This window comes from Psammomys obesus, unplaced genomic scaffold (assembly GCF_907164565.1).
Source record: "Psammomys obesus unplaced genomic scaffold, mPsaObe1.curated_primary_1811, whole genome shotgun sequence".
NCBI lineage: Eukaryota > Metazoa > Chordata > Mammalia > Rodentia > Muridae > Psammomys > Psammomys obesus.
In genome coordinates this window covers 3,464,533-3,483,783 of record NW_026592732.1, presented here as the reverse complement: position 1 = coordinate 3,483,783, position 19,251 = coordinate 3,464,533, and the positions used below count along the sequence as shown (strand labels likewise).

The following is a 19,251-nucleotide window of genomic DNA, read 5'->3' as shown; positions in this document are numbered from 1 at the left end:
ATATATATATATATATATATATATATATATATATATATATATATTGCCATTTGGGACATAATATTTCCTGTGAGAGTTCTAATACAGTGTGAAATGAAGGTTGATTTTACAATCTTAGAATATGTACTCAGTGTCCATAAGATGCCCAGCTCTGTGCCACAAATTTGTCTTTTTACCACCATTCCAGGATATATTGTCTGAGTGGGCAGTTGTAGCCAGTAGAAGACACATATATGTTTGATGTGTGACACCTCTAAGCCGAGCTTACAAAGTCTTCCACAAATAATCTTCTCAGATTCTATCCGCTGTCTCTCCCAGGATGGCTGTAAGCACTGTTCTGTTAGTGCTGTCAGCTCTAAGTGTGAGAGGCAGTGTGGAAGATCTCTGGCCCAGACGAGATCCACTTCCTTACTGAGAATGACTACTTTCTAACTGTCACGAAGAAGACACATCCTTCTATCATATAAAAACCACTATGAATATTGACTTTCTTACTGTGTTCCATGTTATCTTAATAAGGGTTTGCACTACCAATACTATGCCTAAAATTTTGGTAACATTTATTTATGCAAGTTCAGTTCAGTCATCAGTATAATTTGTCATGCTGATTATTCTTGACCATTCTATAGAACAATGTCTGGAGTACAATTAGGATATTGTAAATATTTTTATAATGATCAGGACAATTATAACTGGCAGAGATAACTGTAGGGATTGGCAACTACTGTGGCCTTTGAGTAACAGGACTGTGATAGAAGAGTGTGATAAGGTGAGAGTGGAATTCACTAACACGTCGCCACAGACTGAAAGTAGGTGGGAGAGAAAAAGAAGTACTAAGGATGCATTTTAAGTTTTATGTTTGAACAACTTCTAGTGATGACACTGTTAACTAAGACAGAGAAAAGAAATATGATGAGGAATATTGGCAAGTTTATCGTTGGGGGTGTTTGACATACGTGTCCAATGAGATGAGAATATGTGTTCTAGACACTTCAATGGTAAGGTTTGCTAACCTAATTAGGGACTTAGGACTTGGGCACAGACTTAGAAAGTTTTACTACAAATATGTGTGGTGAGACCATGATTACTGCTTTTGCTCAGGCATGGTATGTGGAGAATAAGAAGAGGAAAACCACAAAATCAATGCTTGGGAATTACTCACAGCCCCTTCAACTTGGGTTCACCCCATGAAATAATGGTAAAGAAAAAAATGAGGTCCCAACAGATATTCTTCCCTTGCAAGCATGTGTACCTGAGGAGAAAGGACTTCTTCCCTTGAAATCTTTAGTAGCAACATTTTCAGCTGGTGGACCTGAAGAGAGGCAAAAGAAATTAATTCACCTATGGCAAGATCATCCTTAGTTATACAGTGAGTTTGAAGCTGCTGTTAGCTATAGGAGAGAAGGCAGAAGGAAAAGGAATGAAGGAGCTAGCGGACTCACAAATGGGCCACTGACCAAAAAAAAAAAAAAAAAAAAAAAATGGGACTCTGGAGTTGGAAGTGCAAGAGTTGTCTTCAAACCACATAAAAATATATTAATCAGACATTGGTTATAAAAATACATAGACTCCCATCTTAGTCTAAGATACAGGCTCTTACCTGATTCAAGCTCCATCTTTTTTGCCACGAAGCAGGCTTCTTTACAAATGTAAGTGATCAAGATTTGGCTTGCCTGAGGCCCTTTTTGAGTGACAGAGTCACACAGGTGTCTTGCCTTGTCCTTAACAGTGGCATTCTCAGCTTTTATTCTCTCCACCTCTTCCTCGTTCAGCACTCTCTTCTCTAAAAGTTCATCCAGCAAGCCGTTTATTATCCCTCCATCCACTGAATTGACAAATGTTGTCCTCTTTGACCTCAGGGTGGTATCTGTTGAAGGCACCAAGATTTCTCAAGTTAAGAGAGCAGTTGCACGCTCCTTTCTCAGACTGACTCAGTAAAATGTCCCTTTTAGATCACTCCTCCTTTCCTTTTTTTCTATCTCTGCTCCACATTTTCCCTTCACCGTTACACAGAAACACATAGCCACAGTGAGGCAGGGGTACTGACTTACTGCCTTTCTGTTAGAACTCACGAATCAAACACCTTCGTCCCAGTTTCATGTGTTCTCAAATCAGATGAATAAAATAAAGACATAACAACAAACCATTTCCTTTTGCAGCCACCATCTCTGTCACTCATTCAAGTCCCTTTGTCAGACTAGAGCCACTTAATAGTTATGATTGCAAAAATGACAGTGACAACAGGATACAAGTAAAGCACCATTTCCTTTCTGGTCACCGTCTTTGTTTTCTTCAAGAATCTTCTGTGCAGATTTTCCCACAGTCTTCCCTTTCTCCAGATTCAGATTACCTAAGTGTCTGCAGGAGCTAATGAAAGCTTCTGTAAAACCCAGCCCCATTCCAAATTAGCCCTTTTTTTTTTTTTAGAGAGTTTCTTTTTTTTTTTTAATTTTATTTTTTTCTTATCAGTTACATTTTATTAACTCTGTATCCCAGCCGTGTCCTGATCCCTCATTCCCTCCCAGTCCCACCCTCCCTCCCTCATCTCCACCGTGCCCCTTTCCAAGTCCACTAATAGGGAGGACCTCATCCCCATTCATCTGATCCTGTTTTATCAGGTATCTTCAGGACTGGCTGCAAAGCTCTCCTCTGTGGCCTAACAGGACTGCTCCTCCCTTGGGGGGTGGGGAGGCCAAAGAGCCAGTCATTGAGTTCCTGTTAGAAATAGTCCTTGTTCCCCTCTCTATGGGAAACCAATTGGTTACTGAGCTACCATAGGCTACATCTGAGCAGAGGTTCTAGGTTACATTCGTACATGAGCCCTTTTTAACAACAGAAAAGACTTACCAGCCATGGCGTTTCTCTCCTACCATGCAGACCTACTGAAACTGAAAGCATATAGCTAGTTCCTTTCCACCAGGGTGTGTGTGCAGATTGAGAAATACCCACTATTCATGTGTGCGCATGCTTCTTTCCCTAATTAGACTTACTCTTCTGGTGCTCAGGTTTGCCAAGGAGTCAACTGTGGAAATGATCTTTCCCCAACACTTGGAATAGCTCAGGGTAGGAGGGGAGTGCTTCTTAGAAGTGAGTCAGAACAAAGCAATGAATCAGGGCAAGGAGGTTAGAAGGGGAAGGTCTGTGGGATCCACAGGACATAGGAACAAGGGGTCAAGGAAAGCTGCCACAAATTTTTCTGTGGCAAAGCTAGGTATGAGACCAGGGGAGTAGATCTGGGAGAAGAGAGGAAGAAGAGAAGATCTGCAGTGAGGCCTGTCATTTAGCGAGGATGTCTGCTGGAGTTAGGAGCTAGAATAAAGTGATGAGTGGAAAGGAAGTTAGAAGGGCCTGATCTGTGGGATCCACAGGAAATACAGTTCAGGAGGTAGGACAAAAAAAGAAAAGGCTGCAGTTGGTGTTCTGTTAGAGTTAGAGATGGGACTGGGGGATTGGATTTGGAAGAGCAGAAGCAGAGGTGTGTATCTGCTGTCACACTACTTGTTTCTTTGGTGGGAGAAGCCGTTGGGTTAGCAAGAGTGTCTTCCAGGTTTAGGACAGAGGACAAAGGAGAGTGAGCAGGGTCTGTAAGGATACCTCAAGCTGAGCTGCTAGTGTCCTCATAAAAACCACAGCTCTCTCCTTAAAGGTAATAAGATACATTTTGTTTTGGAGTTGTTTTGAGTAACTAGGACCTGGGTATACAGATTTTGGTTGCCCTAAATTTCAAGTTCCAAACTGGAAGCAGTTTCAGGAAGTTTTTCTAGTTTTATAGAACAAACAAAACAAAACAAACAAACAAACAAAAAAAAACCCAAAAACGTTTTCTTTTTTTTTATTTTATTTTATTTTATTTTTCTTTTTAGTTACATTTTGTTAACTCTGTGTCCCAGCTGTATCCCGCTCCCTCATTCCCTCCCCAACCCCACACTCCTTCCCTGGTCTCCTCCCTGCCCCTTTCCAAGTCCCCTGATAGGGGAGGACCTCCTCCCCTTTCATCTGACCCTGTTTTATCAGGTATCTTCAGGGCTGGCTGCAAAGTCCTCCTCTGTGGCCTAACAGACTGCTCCTCCCCTGGGGGAGGGGGGTGTCAAACAGCCTGCCCTTGAGATCCTGTTAGAAATAGTCTGTGTTCCTCTTACTTTGGAAAACTACTTGGTTACTGAGCTACCACAGACCACATCCGAGCAGAAGTTCTAGGTTATATCCATAGATGGTCCTTGGTTGAGTGTCAGTCTCAGAAAAGACCCTGTGCCCAGATATATTTGGTCCTTGTAGAGCTCCTATCCTTTCCATATCATACTAACTTCCCTTCTTTCATATGATTCCCTGCACTCTGCCAAGGGTTTGGTTATGAGTCTTAGTGTCTGCTTTGAAACACTGCTAGGTAGAGTCTTTCAGATGCCTTTTGCAGTAGACTCCTGTCATACATTCAATGCACATCCCATTTGTCTTTCTAAATGAGGATTAATCACCTTCGCCTGTGTCCACTTTCTTGATTATCTTCTTTAGGTGTGTAGATTTCATTATGTTTATCATGTCTTGTAGGTCTATATAAGCGAGTATATACCAAGTTTGTCTTTCTCCTTCTGGGATACTTCACTCAGAATGATCTTTAAAGGGAACCCTCCTCCATTGCTGGTGGGAATGTAAACTGGTTCAACCACTCTGGAAGTCAATCTGGCGCTTTCTCAGACAACTAGGAGTAGTGCTACCTCAAGACCCAGCTATACCACTCCTAGGTATATACCCAAAATTTGCTCAAGTACACAACAAGGACATTTGTTCAACCATGTTCGTAGCAGCTTTATTTGTAATAGCCAGAACTTGGAAACAACCCAGATGTCCATCAACGGAGGAATGGATACAGAAATTGTGGTATTTTTACACAATGGAATACTACTCAGCAATCAAAAAGGAGGAAATCATGAAATTTGCAGGCAAGTGGTGGGATCTACAAAAAATGTTTTCAATAAAAGCAAGCTTAAAATGCATTGGTGGGTGCAACAGATGCACTGGAATGGGGAAAGCTTTGCTATAGTTTTAAAATGTTATCTGATGACAATCTTAGCTTTCTGGTAAACTCTCACATTCTCCTGTGTTAATAGCATCTGAGAGGTTTTTATCTGTTATCCACGAATTGCTTCAGATACAGATGGGAGCAAGGAATGGCTCTCGAAGGAATGGTTCTGGAAGGCTAACAGTAGCCCTGAATAGTTAGCCTCTGAACTCACAAAATTCCAATCTTTCTAGAGTACAGCAATTACAATTGGTCCACCATTCTCTGCAGACACAAAAACTTCTTCCAGAAGTTTGTTGATTACATCCAGACACAGCCTCTTTTCTGGGATTCTTCTTCGTATTAGCTGACTTACTTCTTGGCTTCTTGCATTTTGTTTCCTGTAATGGAAACAATTCAAGAATTATAAGCTTCTTTTAAAATCTTAAAAATAGAAAGGAATGATATTCAACTACTGTTTATTATTTGCCTATGATGAGCCATATCTACAACCACACGACTGAAGTGTCAAGTGAGTCAGACATGCTTCTCATTCACATTAGAAGCTGGTGAGGAAGAGGGAGGTACAGAAAGCACAACCCCACTGCAATGTATAAGCTGGGCGTCAGAATCAGGAGGTGACTGGAAGATTGGTATGTCTGGGCATACCTGAGGAAAGCAGTTAGGGTGTTGTCCTGGCCACTTTTACATGAGCTTGACACAAGCTAGAATCAGTACAGAGGATAGAGCCTCAATTGAGAAAATGTATGCATAAGATCAGGCTGTGTAAATATTTATTAATTAGTGATTAATGTGAGAGAGCTCAGCCCGTGGTGGGTAAAGCGGTAATGGGTTGGCAGTACTGGGTTCTATAAGAAAGTAGGCTGAGCAAGCCATGAAAAGTAAACCATTCCTCCATGGTCTCTTCATGAGCTCCTGCATCCAGCTTCCTGCCCTATTTGAGCTCTTGTCCTCACTTTCCTCAGTATTAGACTGTTACCTGGAAATAAAAGCTAAAATAAATCTCTTTCTCCCCAAGTTGTTTGGTCATGATTTTCATCACAGCAATAGAAATCCTAAGACAGGCAACAAGAGGGAAATAGATAGTCAGCATTAATTACATACCTTTATATGAAATAATGAATAGATAATACTGCCCTTTGTAGAATGGATAAAGTGTAAGAGGAAGAGCTTTGGAGGAACATGACAATTTTAGCTTTGGGCATGTTCAGTTTAAAGTGATTTAAGATACTCAAGAGGCACCTAAGAGAAAGTTTACAAAGCTACAAAAGTGGTCTACATTTGAGAACTTGCTGCAGGTTACAGATTAGAAGACTCAGTTTAGGATTACAAGGAACAGTTCAGAGAATGCTTCCGTCTTTTCATTTGTTGTTGTTGTTGCTATTTGAGACAGAATCTCATTATGGAGCCCTGGATGGTCTGGAACTTACATACAGACCAAGCTGGTACTTAACTAACAGATCTGCCTGTCTCTGCCTTCTGAGTGTTGGGATTTAAGTTGTGTGCTGCCATAGCTGGCTCAGAGAATATTTCTGAGTATGTCTTAAAACGGAGCATCTTCATGAGTTGATAAATAATATCAAAAGATACAGACTTCAAAGACTGTACTTGCTTAAAAAAAACGCAATGTGCTGGAAAGGAAGGCATCTTTGCTTAGGAGTCTTTTGTATATAACCAACTTCTAAAATGGTAGGTGACACAGTGATTATGCCAATTTAAACAGCCACTGATCCATTTTTCAGATTTGTCCAGAGAATTCTTTCACACATACAATACTTGCCAGGAAAAAGTAATTTCCTAGATAGCTAGGTGTGACTGTCTGGAAGTCGTGACATTTAACAGCTGATGTCTTGACATGAAATCCATCTTTTAAAATAGATATGCTGGGGGGGCAAGAGGTGGGGTAAAGAGCACGTGTTGCCCTTGCTGGGTTCAGTTCCTAGCGCCCACGTGGGAGCTCGCAAATGTCTGCAACTTTATTTTCAGGTGATTGAAAGCCATCTTCTGGCCTCTGAAGGTACAAACGTACACATACGCACATTCATGTGCGCAGGAAAAATATTCATATATGCAAAAATGAATTAAGCTTAAAATGGATACGTGCTCAATAGTTCAAAAACCCAATAGCAACTGGATAAATATTTCCAGCATTGAGTCAGTTAATTTGAAAGTCACTAGTCTGAGAGAGAAAACAGGAAATGGAATTGGAAAGAAGAAAAAGTAAGACAAAGAAACAAACCAAAAAGTCTCTCCACCTTGAGGTAGCCTCCCACACGTTTACTGTGGAAGCAGGGAATCAAGTAACCTTGGTTTCCACAGTCATAGGGGACAAAGGTCCGCACCACACCCTACATAAATGCTGAGATAACTCTGCGTTCAGTGCTCAGATTAAATACAACAGCCTTTTTCTCTGTTTTTAAGATTGCTGAATAAAAAATGTCTCTTTTATTCCCAGACCACAGCCAATTATTAAAATCAATGCAATTTTAAGAATTAGAAAGTAAAGATTTTGTATGAAGACCAGGTATTCTGGACAGTAATTAATATGCTACTAGTGTGGGGGAAGTTGGCTAGGGTACTGAATTTTTACACATAATAAAGGCTCTCTCACTAGCGCGAGAAGAGTGAACAATAGAAAGAACCCAAGATTTCCGTGTCTGTGAATGTGGCTTTGGAGAAGGGGCACCTGACTGCAGTGTGAGCTGTTGGGATAGGGTGAAGGCGAGCATTCTGGTGAGAGTAGACAGATTTTGATGCAAGCGGTGCACTGGAGGCTTAAAATAGGGATGGATGTGTGAATAATCTCGTTAACCTGACCGGATTTGAAACCCCGTAGGAGAGTTTTGTGTGTCTTTGAAGGTGTTTGCAAAACATTTTAGTTGAGAAAGGAAGATAGGCCCTTTCAGGGTGAAGGGGCAGACGTAATGTGCAGACGTAACGTGCAGGGATCCCAAGAGAAGTATAAAGGGGTGTATAATAGCTTGAGTGCCAGAATGCAACAGATTCTGCTTTCTGACTGTGAATGCTCCCAGTTCCAGCCTCCCTTCATGGAGATTGTACCCTTCTTAACTCTGAGTACAGTAGGCTTTTTGTTTCTTAAGTCATTCTTTTAAGAACTTGTCAGAGCATTGATAAAAATAAATGTAGTAGGTACACTGGCAACAGAAAAACACCATTTGGGGACATGTTTAAAAGTTGTTAAATGAAGCTATTCCATTTGAAAAAATAAAATTCTGTAGCATGGTTCTAGGTACAAGTGGAAGCTCTGAAACATTTATTTTTTTTTAAGTTTTAAAAATTTTTATTTTTTTAATTCTTTATTAATTACCCTTTATTCACTTTGTATCCCCCTTGTGGTTCCCTCTCCTCCAGTCCCAATTCCTCCCTTCCTCTACCCTCTGCATGCATGCCCCTCCCCAAGTCCACTGATAGGGGAGGACATCTTTTCCTTCCTTCTGATCCTAGTCCATTAGGTTTCATCAGGAGTGGCTGCAGTGTCTTTTTCTGTGGCCTGGTAATGCTGCTTCCCCTTTAGGGGGAGGTGATCAAAGAGCAGGCCAATCAGTTCATGTCAGTGACAGTCCCTGTTCCTATTACAATGGAACCCACTTGGATACTGAACTGCCAGGGGCTACATCTGTGCAGGGGTCTTAGGTTATTTCCATGCATAGTCCTTGGTTGGAGTATCAGTCTCAGGAAAGACCCCTGTGCTCAGATTTTTTGGTTCTGTTGCTCTCCTTGTGGAGTTCCTGTCCTCTTCAGATCTTACTGTTTCCCACTTTTTTTCTAAGATTCCCTGCACTCTGCCCAAAGGTTGCCCATAAGTCTCAGTATCTGCATTGATAGTCTGCAGGGCAGAGCCTTTCAGAGGCCCTCTGTGTCAGGCTCCTGACTTGTTCCCTCTTTTCTCCTTCTTCTGATGTCCATTCTCTTTGCATTTCTAGATAGGAATTGAGCATTTTAGCAAGAGTCCTCCCTCTTGATTAGTTTCTTTAGATGTACAGATTTTAGTAGGTTTATCCTATATTATATGTCTATATGAGTGAGTATATACCGTGTACGTCTTTCTGCTTCTGGGATAGCTCACTCAGGATGATCTTTTCCAGATCCCACCATTTACCTGCAAATTTCATGATTTCCTTGTTTTTTTCTTTTTTTTTGTTGTTGTAGTTGTTTTTGTTGTTGTTGTTTTTGTTTTGTTTTGTTTTGTTTTTTATTGCTTAGTAATATTCCATTGTGTAGATATACCACAATTTGTGCATCCATTCCTCCACTGAGGGGCATCTGGGCTGTATCCAGTTTCTGGCTATTACAAATAAGGCTGCCACAAACATGGTTAAGCAAATGTCCTTATTGTGTACTTGAGCCTCTTTTGGGTATATGCCTAGGAGTGATATAGCTAGATCTTGAGGAAGCGCTATTCCTAGTTGTCTGAGGAAGCACCAGATTGATTTCCAGAGTGGATGTACAAGTTTACATTCCCACCAGCAGTGGAGGAGGGTTCCCCTCAAGAAGTTGAACATCAACAAATCAAGTAATCCAATTAAAAAATGGAGTATAGATCTAAACAGAGAATTCTCAATAGAGGAATATCGAATGGCAGAGAAACACTTAAAGAAATGTTCAATGTCTTTAGTCATAAGGGAAATGCAAATCAAAACGACCCTGAGATTTCACCTTACACCCATCAGAAGATCAAAAACTCAAGTGACAACACATGCTGGAGAGGTTGTGGAGAAAGCTGAAACATTTATTTAAGGGAGCTTTCCTGATTAAAAATAGTTTCAAATCCAGAAACATAGCAATCGTTTTGAACAGTTCTCTCTTAAAGTCTTGGATTTGATGTTCAGTCCACTTGCACTTTGACTAAAGTTTCTGAGCTTCAGAGATAGAGTCAGGTTGGGTAGAACAGGTCAGCTGCTCCCACTTTGTCCCTGTCCTTCAAGGCACTATCACAGACATCAGCACAAAAGAGTGGCTGCTGCCCCCTGCACATGGGTGGATCCTCGAGCCCCTCATTTGCTTTAAAAGCTTTTTGGAACATGAGGCCAGTCCAAAGCCTTTCTAATCCTCATTGAGATTATTCGTAGCAAAAAGGCTTTAGCTGTGTTGGTTGGATTAATTGTAAGTCTTGTAGTATTCATGATGTTAAAATAAAGTTTTCTGTCATTTCTGAAACTGAGGTTATAATGCAGATTTCCTAGATTTTCGTTTACTCAGTCTCATGATTCTGTGTCTCTATGGATACTAGTAGCAATACATATATATTAACTATGTTTTGAAGAAAAATTCACCATTTTTGATTGTTTTGCTATTGAACACTGGTTAGGCCTATATGAGGTCTTTTAGTTCTTTGAGGGACTACATGTGGAAAACGGTATTAACTCCATTTAACATATGAACAAATTAGGGTAGGGAAACTTGAAATGGCCACACACCCTATGATTGTTCTGCTTTGACTCTAGGCAGTAATTTTGATGCCAGATTGTCTTCAACCTTTGTCCTCCTAAAGGATTCACGTCAGTAATAAAACTTGCAACATCCTGTTTGATATTTCTCAGACAAGTACAAATTCACAGTCAATGACGGGGACCACTTTGTGGAACAAAATACTGGAAATACTCATATTGTATCTAGCTTCAAACTACAGTAATTCCACTCTGTCACTTATACTGGGAATGCCCAATATAATAGGAAACACATTGGATTATATCTTAGCTTCATAAAGAGCTCAACAGAAGTGTACTAACGGAGAACTCCAGTAACGTGCTTGTGTTCACTCCTGGCACCCATCCCTGTACTACATAGTATACTCTATGCCATAAAATGTTAGAAATTGACAGGAGTTAATGAATAAGAACCTCTCCTGAGCCTTTCAGAAGATAATACTTCATGATACAGCACTATATAGGCAAATAGAAGTAAGCCTAAGCAAAATGGTGCCCATTTTTTCTCCTGGGAAGGATTCAGAGCCTCGGCAAGTCACCAAGTTGCACCAGTTCTGCCTGTCTTCATTATTCCCCGGAGTAAGCCACATCACCCACACCTTCCCAGGTGGAGTTAAAGGGCAGTGTAAGCATATTTGTAAGCACATGTTTTGAAGAAGGTTTTCTGTGAACAAGGTCTTCTTGAGTCTACTTTATTGCATTCCAAGTAAGGAAGGTTTGCTACCTTTACATAAATATTTAATAAGTATTTTAGGCCCAGAACTGAAATATTATATCTGAGTGACTTTGAGCATGTATTTGTGTGTGTGTGTGTACCTTACAAGAAAGCAATATTACTGAAAATTCAGAATGACGACTTTATTAATGAAGGTTTCCACCGCTGCAGCTCACACTGCCTAACAGTATCAAAGTGGATACCTGGTATGTCTTAAGGATTGTAAGGGAACCCTAAACAAGAAGCAAAAAGACACTGGAAGACTAACAATCATTTGTCAGTCCCACAAAACCTTTACTAATACTGACTCATCTTGGTTGGAGTGACAATGTGAAACATAAGAAATGATAAATAAAAGAATCAGAAGTTTTTAGAAACAGAGAACCAATGATGACATTAATCAGTGAGAGAATTTTTCTACCTCAGAAGAACTTACAGTTCTGAAGCGGGTCTGGGGAGTGACTGTAGTCCATCAGAGATCTCATCTTCACTCTGTTGAAGAAGCAAAAGATTATAGGTCAGGATCAGTTAACACAGTCTGGAAGTGTGTTCTTAGAAGGGCAAATTCATAGCAGCTAGACCTCAGAAGGTGGCTATAGATTGACTGTATGTAAAGATATCATACACACACATACACAGAGAGAGAGAGAGAGAGAGAGAGAGAGAGAGAGAGAGAGCCCACACCACTTGACAGAAAATAAAAATGTGATTGTTTAAGTCACATTTAATTTTATCTACAACAAGGATTCCTACTATGCCTTTAAAGGATGTAAGGCCACAAAGGTTACGGAAACAGCAGATGTAAGTCCTTTAAAGGAATAGTATGAACCTTATTGCTCACCTTTCCACTCCTCCATCTGACTCAATTCCTTTTATGAACACTTAAGAATACTTACCGATCATAAAATTTTCGCAGAATAAATGGAATACGCAGATAAAATTAAGGAAGAGTGTTCCCCTTTCTCCGAATCCTCACCAGCATGAACTGTCACTTTTCTTATTGATCTTAGCCATTCTGACAGGTGTAAAATAGAATCCTCAAGTAGTTTTGATTTGTATTTCCCTGATGGGTAAGGATGTTGAGCATTTCCTTGAGTGTTTTTCAGACATTTGGGAGCCCTCTTGAGAATTTTCTTTTTAGATTTGTACTGTATTTTAATTAGATTATTTAGTTTGTTAATATCTAGTTTCTTAAGTTCTTCCTATATTTTGAATATTGGCCTTGTGTTTGATATGGAGTTGATGACAATCTTTTCCCATTCACTAGGTTGTCATTTTGACGTACTGATGGTGTCCTTTGCTTTACAGAGCTTTTCAGTTTTATGAGGTCCCATTTGTTAATTGTTCCTAATATCTATGCTATCAGTGTTCTGTTCAGGCAGCTGTCTCTCTGCCAATGTGTTAAAAGGTATTCCTCAGTTTCTTTTCTATTGGGTTCCATGGTAAAGATTGTATCAGAAGATGGAATCATCTCCTATGTTCATGGATTGGTAAGATTAACATAGTAAAAATAGGTATCCTACCAAAAGCAATCTACAGATTTGACTCAATCTCCACAAAATTTCCAATACAATTCCTGTAGACCTTGAAATTACAATATTCAATTTATGTGGAAAAAAAAAAACACTCCAGGATAGCAAAGATAATCCTCTACAGTAAAAGAATTTCCGGAAGGATGGTGATCACCACCGCTGATTTCAAACAATACTACAAAGCAACCATAATAAAAACACCATGGAATTGCCATGCTGTTTACCTAGATGTAAATGAACACACCCATGTACACCTGATTTTTGATAAAGAAGCCAAAAATACACAACAGATAAAAGAAAGCATCTTCATCAAATGGTGCTTGTCTACCTGGATGTCAGCATGTGGAAGACTGTAAATAGATCCAAATCTATCACCCTGCATAAAATACAAGTTCTTCTGAATCAAAGACCTCAACAGCAGCATTTTCAAATTTTATTTTCTCTATTTCCTCCTGGGTCAGCAATTTCTTCTCCCAAAGTTTGTCCAGCAAGCCATCAATTATCATTAAGCTCACAGAAAGGATCAACTGCTTCCTATTTGCCCTTAGAATGTTATCTGTTTAGGGCACAAAGATCTTTCAGCTTAGAAAAACAGCCTTTCACATCATGAAAAGGGCATGACATCTTTCAGACCGAATCAGCAAAATTTCCCCTTTTATACCCTTTACTTTTTTCTTTTTAAAAATTGTGTGTCTGCTTCACATTTCCCTGAAACGTTACTCATATATGCACAAAGAGTAAGGGGATGAAGGCTTAACTAGAACACATGAAGAGGAAAACATCATTTGCTGTCCCATCTGTATGCAGATTTAAAAAAATAATAAAAAAAATAAAAAAAAACTCTTCTTCGAAGGCAACAGTCTCTGTCACTCATACTGTTACCTCTAATGACATTTAAGAATTAAATTACAAAATGCAGCATGATGCCAGTAAAGCACGTTTCACTTATGGCCCTGCCTTGCTTTCTTATGGCTTCAAGAGTCTTCTCTGAACATTTCCTTCCTGCTGACTCCATTTTCCTAGATTCTGCTCACCTTAATGTCTACAGAATATAACAAAAGCTCCCAGAATACTCAATCCTTTTCCAAACCAAATCAGTTCTAATCTAAAACAGTTTCTCTAACAATAGGATAAACACACCAAGCATGGCTTTTCTCTCCCATCATCCAGTGCAGCTGGAACCATAAACAGGCTGTAGACTTCCTTGAACTGAGGTGTGAATGCAGACTGCAAAATAAGCATTGCTCTTAGTTATATATGCATTCATGCCACATTTAAACTCATTCTTCTAGAGTGATTTAACCAAGCTGTCAATAACAACTCTTCTTTAGCACTTCAAATAGGAAAGTATTTGAGTAATTCCTGCTCAGGGTAGGAAAGGATTGGGTCTGATGGAAGAAGAAAGGAATGGCAAGGAGATTCTTTTGTGTGACAATCAGAGGCAATGAATTAGTTTTAGGAAAGTATGACCCGTGTCCTGTTAAATTTTACTGTTAACAAAATGCAGAACCACCTAGGAAAATCTTAATGAAGAATAATCTAGATTAAATTAGATCGGTCAAGTCTGTAGGGGGATGTTCTTGATTTTTAATCAATGAAGGAAGACCTAGTTTAGTGTGGGTAGATAACTCCTGAGGCAGAGGTACCTGAATGGCCTAAGAGAGGAGAAAGCTAGTCATGGAGAACAAGCTATCATATATGCATACACTGCTCTCTGCTTTTCATTGTGTATGTGAGGTGGTCATCTGTCTCAAGTTCCTGATGCTGTGACTCCCCTATCCTGGACAGTAACCTAGAACTGTGAGATGAATTGAGTCCTTTCTTTTCAATTTGCTTTTGTCACTGACACAGAAATGAAACTAAGACAATTCATAAAAGAAAATGAGGATAAATAATAAATATGTGTTCAAATTTAACACTCTAAATAAAAGGACAAACCAGATGCCTGGAATACACTCCTCCACTGAGAGGGTCCTAAACAGAAGAATCAGCTTCTACTATATTGGAGAGTCTAAGGCAGAGTGCCTGAGTGTGGCATTGACAATTCCAAGATGTCACAGGACCATTTTCCACAAGAACCCTACAAAGAATGGAACCACGTACATAGCATCGACTGACTTGTCTCTATAGTTGAGCCAACTAGGGAAGAGTAAGTGGCAACCTCCATGTTCTTCTCAGTAGTACCATAGAAAGCAGAGGGATTTGTTGTTGGAGCATCTCGCAGCTTTCACGGGCTCTAAGCTCACTTACAGAAATTTCTCAGTGATCTGTACCATTATGCAAATGTTCACTGACCTCGTGAAACATTCATGGTGTTACACAAGCTCCTGATTGTCAACACTGTCTTGGGACACCACCCCTCAGGGTCTCGTGAAGGGTCCCTGTGTTTTATTCCAACAACCTTGACAACCTTGTTCTGTTAAATATCAGGACGGACCTGCCCAAACTTGCCCAGTTATATAGTAAACTGCATAGAATCCTAATCTATTCTTTTGCAGCCAACACTGCAGAGTGCCTACCTTGTTGTTAACACAGGAAGCAGGAGGGAAACACTTCAAAGCACCTGGCTCAGCAAGATTCTTGAGATGTAGCCAGACAGTGCTTCACACCCTTGCTATAACAAAAACAAAACAAACAAACAAAAAAAAAATGCAGGTGACATCACTCACCTACACTAATTGAGTCATCAAAGCATCTAGGCTACCCATCCAAATAGTTCTGCTTGCTTAGATTTCAGGAAGCACCTGGATTGTGTAGAGAGCAGCTTGAACTCTGCAGCCCCGTGAGGACATTATCCCTATCCTTGGAAACTGCTGGGCTCCTCTTGAGTGCATTAATGCTAGCTGGGGTTTGTAAAGATCTCATTAAATGAACAGATGACCAACCCCTGCTATCAGACCTGACACAGAGAAAGTGCTAAGCTAAGATTATGTATGAAAAGGGATACCATCTATTGAACATTGGGCACCCAGTAATTGTATTTATTATATTTATGTGATCCTTCAAGCATGTATAAGGTAGCAAAATATGAGATAATTTTCTTAATAGGAGAAAGGCTACGTGTTTTCCCAGGATGTAACAATGGGTACTTGTATACAATTCTGACTTTGGGGGAAGAGTCAATACCAGAGAAATTGGATTTATCATCATGGGGAAGAAAGAATATAACATGAGTCTCAAACACAATGAAAACTGTGGGGTGAATTACACTCTAAGTGTGAAAGAAATAATTATTCAAGTTGCACACCTTTGGTTTCTTACTATCAGTGTCTAATCACACATGAAGACATTGATGCCTAGGTTTCTTTTTCTGAGATGTCTGTAGGAATCATCAAAGTGTTGAGATTTGCTTTGCTGGGCACATGTGGACCCAGAAATACAGTAGAAGAGTAGGACTCTGTGGTTTGGCTATGAGTCTCAGCATCTGTGTCAATACCCTGCTGTGTAGATTCTTTTAGAGGTAGTCTGTGGTAGGCTCCTGTCCTGTTTTTCTTTATTGTTGTTTGTTTGCTTGTTTGTGTGACCTCTGGGTTTTTGGGTGCCAATGTTGCCTCTGAGGTCCCTAGAACCACATTCAGTAAAACAGAGGTCTTCTGCCAAAGTTGTCAACAGGAAAATGGAGCACAGGGGAAATGGTACAGTTTATGACTGTTGAGCATACATGAAGGAAGAGAGTTGGCTGGCATAGGGCATAGTGTGGGGTCTTACCTTACTTGGCCACTCTCTTTAAGCACCGTTGACTTTGAAGGCTTCATCTGGAGAAATATTTAGTTTGTTTTTCTTCATTTCTTATCTTTAAATATGTATTGCATTTAAACAATAATTAACTCATTGTTGGAGGCAATGAGAGACATATGAGATTTTTCTTTTTGCTTTCTTTCTTTCTTTCCTTCTTTAGTGTGTGTGCTGTTTTGTTTATATTTTGCATACTTTTGTCAACGAGCTTTGAGAAAATCATATGAATTTTTAGACAGTTAGACTCCTTAAAGATCAATTTGAATAGATGATTAATTCTTTTGTATGTATAAGAATGATGCATTTCTGCAATTTTAGCTCAGTATTTTTTAAAAATGACTCAGCAGAATACTTATTTAATACATTTTTAAGGAGAAAAAGACCATGCATTGTTTCAGTTAACTGTCACTCTAAATATGGAAGTAATCACTTTGCAATGGATTTTTTTTTCTACATTTATGGGAGAAAAAGTAACTACCACTGCTAAAGATGAAGGTCTTAGAGCAGCCTATGTAAATATCTGTTGCCGTACTTTGTTCAGCACATCTGCAACTGTTACATAAGTCTACAAGATTAAGCGTACTGAAGTAATGCTTAGGAGCCACTCCTAAAAATGACAATTTTCTCTCTAAAGAGACCAGAAGATTTTGTTTTCAACCGAACCCTATTTCTTTTGATCTTGTTCTAATCTAAAAGCTTCTTTAATAAGGTTTCTACATTTTCTCCTGTTCCATTGAATTCTCAATGTATATAGTTTTGCAGCAAGATGTATATTTACACCAGCTTCCGCACAAATGTAGTGATATTTATACACTTGCATATTTACTTATTTGCTTATACGCTCTTTTATGTATAATGCTAGCATCTCACAAATGGATCCAAATTGTATAGGTCTGGGATGTTTTACCTTTATAATTATTTGAATTTTAACTGCTTAAAAGTAAGCTTAACTGCCAAAAGAAAAATAACAAGGTCCACAAAAACACACACTTAAATATCATATCAAGAGGCTGTCAAGATGGCTGGTGGTCAAGAACAAATCCAAAGTTCATAATCACCCATAACTCTAACTTAAGAGGGTCTAACATCTTCTGGCCTGTGACAGCAATTGCATTCATGTACACAAACCTATGTACACACCCAAATATACACATTATTTAAAAATATTTATTCGCATCAAACAAATGTGCACAAGCAAAGCCTAAAGACATGATGAAGTAATGAATTAAAAGGCAGTCATGTTTATTGAATTTATTAAATAGTTTCGTAAGTACATCATTCTTTATACCTAGTCTAAGTAGTTTAAGTTACTGTTGTGAATCAGATTAATTGATGTTCCTACTTCAGTATTGCGGGAATTTAATATTAACAGAAGCCAAACATACTATAATATACAATCAAAGTAATAAGAAAGACCCTAGTTTTATCATTTTTTACATAGAAGATTCAAATGGGGCCATCTCCAAGATGTCAGTATTTCACAAAAGCCATGTGAAATACCGTAGCATGATCCCTTGAGTAGGACCTGCTTTGGTGAGGATCTATATTCCACCATCTCTGGCCATTTCTGTGTTAGGACAATAGCCAGTTCTATTCTTCAGCTATGGACCCTGAACTTAGAGGTCATCTAGTCCTGCAATCACTGAAGAGATTAAGTTAGCCTGGGTCACTTCAGTTTGAAATGAGGAGCCATCTTGACCAGGAGCTGAACTTAGGAACCAGGAATCACAGAATGTGCACTTGACAGAAAACAAAGTTAACTCTCCTAGCAACAGCCTCCAGGAAATATCACAGAATAAATACTTGATAGAAAATAGAGACAATCTCCCTGGTAATAATCAATGAGGATTCGTTGGGAAAATTCTCCCCAACGTTCCAGATGTAGTTTAGAAGAATGGCAATTGTGATTATGTAAAAGGTCACCTCACCCCTATGGCTTTTACCCAATCCTGTAATGCCAAGGCATGAACTCTCTGCTTGCTGTCATGGAAACCCCCTGCTTGTGGGTTTTTCCTTTAAAAACCCTGCTCACCCAGGGCTCGGGGTCCCATTTCTCTACTGCTGTGTCAGTGAGACTTGGGTCCCAAGTTCAATGATCGCTCTTGTAATAAAGCTCTCTTGCTTTTGTATCGAGTCATCTGGTGGTGGTCTCTGAGGGTCCCGTGATCCTGGCATAACATCATCATGTTCTTGGACTCAGAGTCACCCTCCCTTCTGGAATCAGCAGCAATTTCTTTTGTGGGATGTAATTGGTGTGCTGACTATGCTTTCTTTCATTTTGCTATGTTGGGACCAAACTGTATAAAGTTTGACCAGACTAAGAGATTGAACAACTGGACTCTGTTACCTGCTCCACTTCTATTTTTCTAGTGTGAAAGACTTTGGTGTTCTATTAAATAACGTTAGTACTTTGAAAGTATATCCATCTGCATCCATATGTTTTTCTATCCATTTGTCGGTCTATCTATCTATCTATCTATCTATCTATCTATCTATCTATCTATTTATCTATCTATCATCTTTCTACCTATTTATCTATAAATATGTGTGTTTATCTATCATCTATTTTTCTATCACCTATCTATTTTTGTATGCATCTATCCATCATCTATATCTGTAAATCTCTAAATCTGTTTATCCTCTATTATATCTGTTTCTCTATTATATATATCCATCATCTAACTAGCTATAAATTTATATCTATCTCTCTATCATCATCATCTATCACCCTTTTATTTCTATTTATCTAATCTCTTTCTCTATCTATCTATCTATCTATCTATCTATCTATCTATCTATCTATCT

General features: G+C 39.2%; 1 protein-coding gene across 1 annotated transcript in view; it reads right to left on the bottom strand.

Moving 5' to 3' along the window:
* Positions 1 to 2,903, bottom strand: part of Casp1 (caspase 1) — a 13,079-nt gene extending 10,176 nt beyond the window's left edge. Inside the window, exons 1-3 of the mRNA XM_055615558.1 lie at positions 2,848 to 2,903; positions 1,601 to 1,867; positions 1,253 to 1,312 (exon numbers count right to left, since the gene is read on the bottom strand). Of these exons, the coding sequence (XP_055471533.1) occupies positions 1,253 to 1,312; positions 1,601 to 1,867; positions 2,848 to 2,854 (334 nt within the window). The 5' untranslated portion in view covers positions 2,855 to 2,903. The remainder of the gene's footprint in view (positions 1 to 1,252; positions 1,313 to 1,600; positions 1,868 to 2,847) is intronic.
* Positions 2,904 to 19,251: the final 16,348 nt, after the last annotated feature.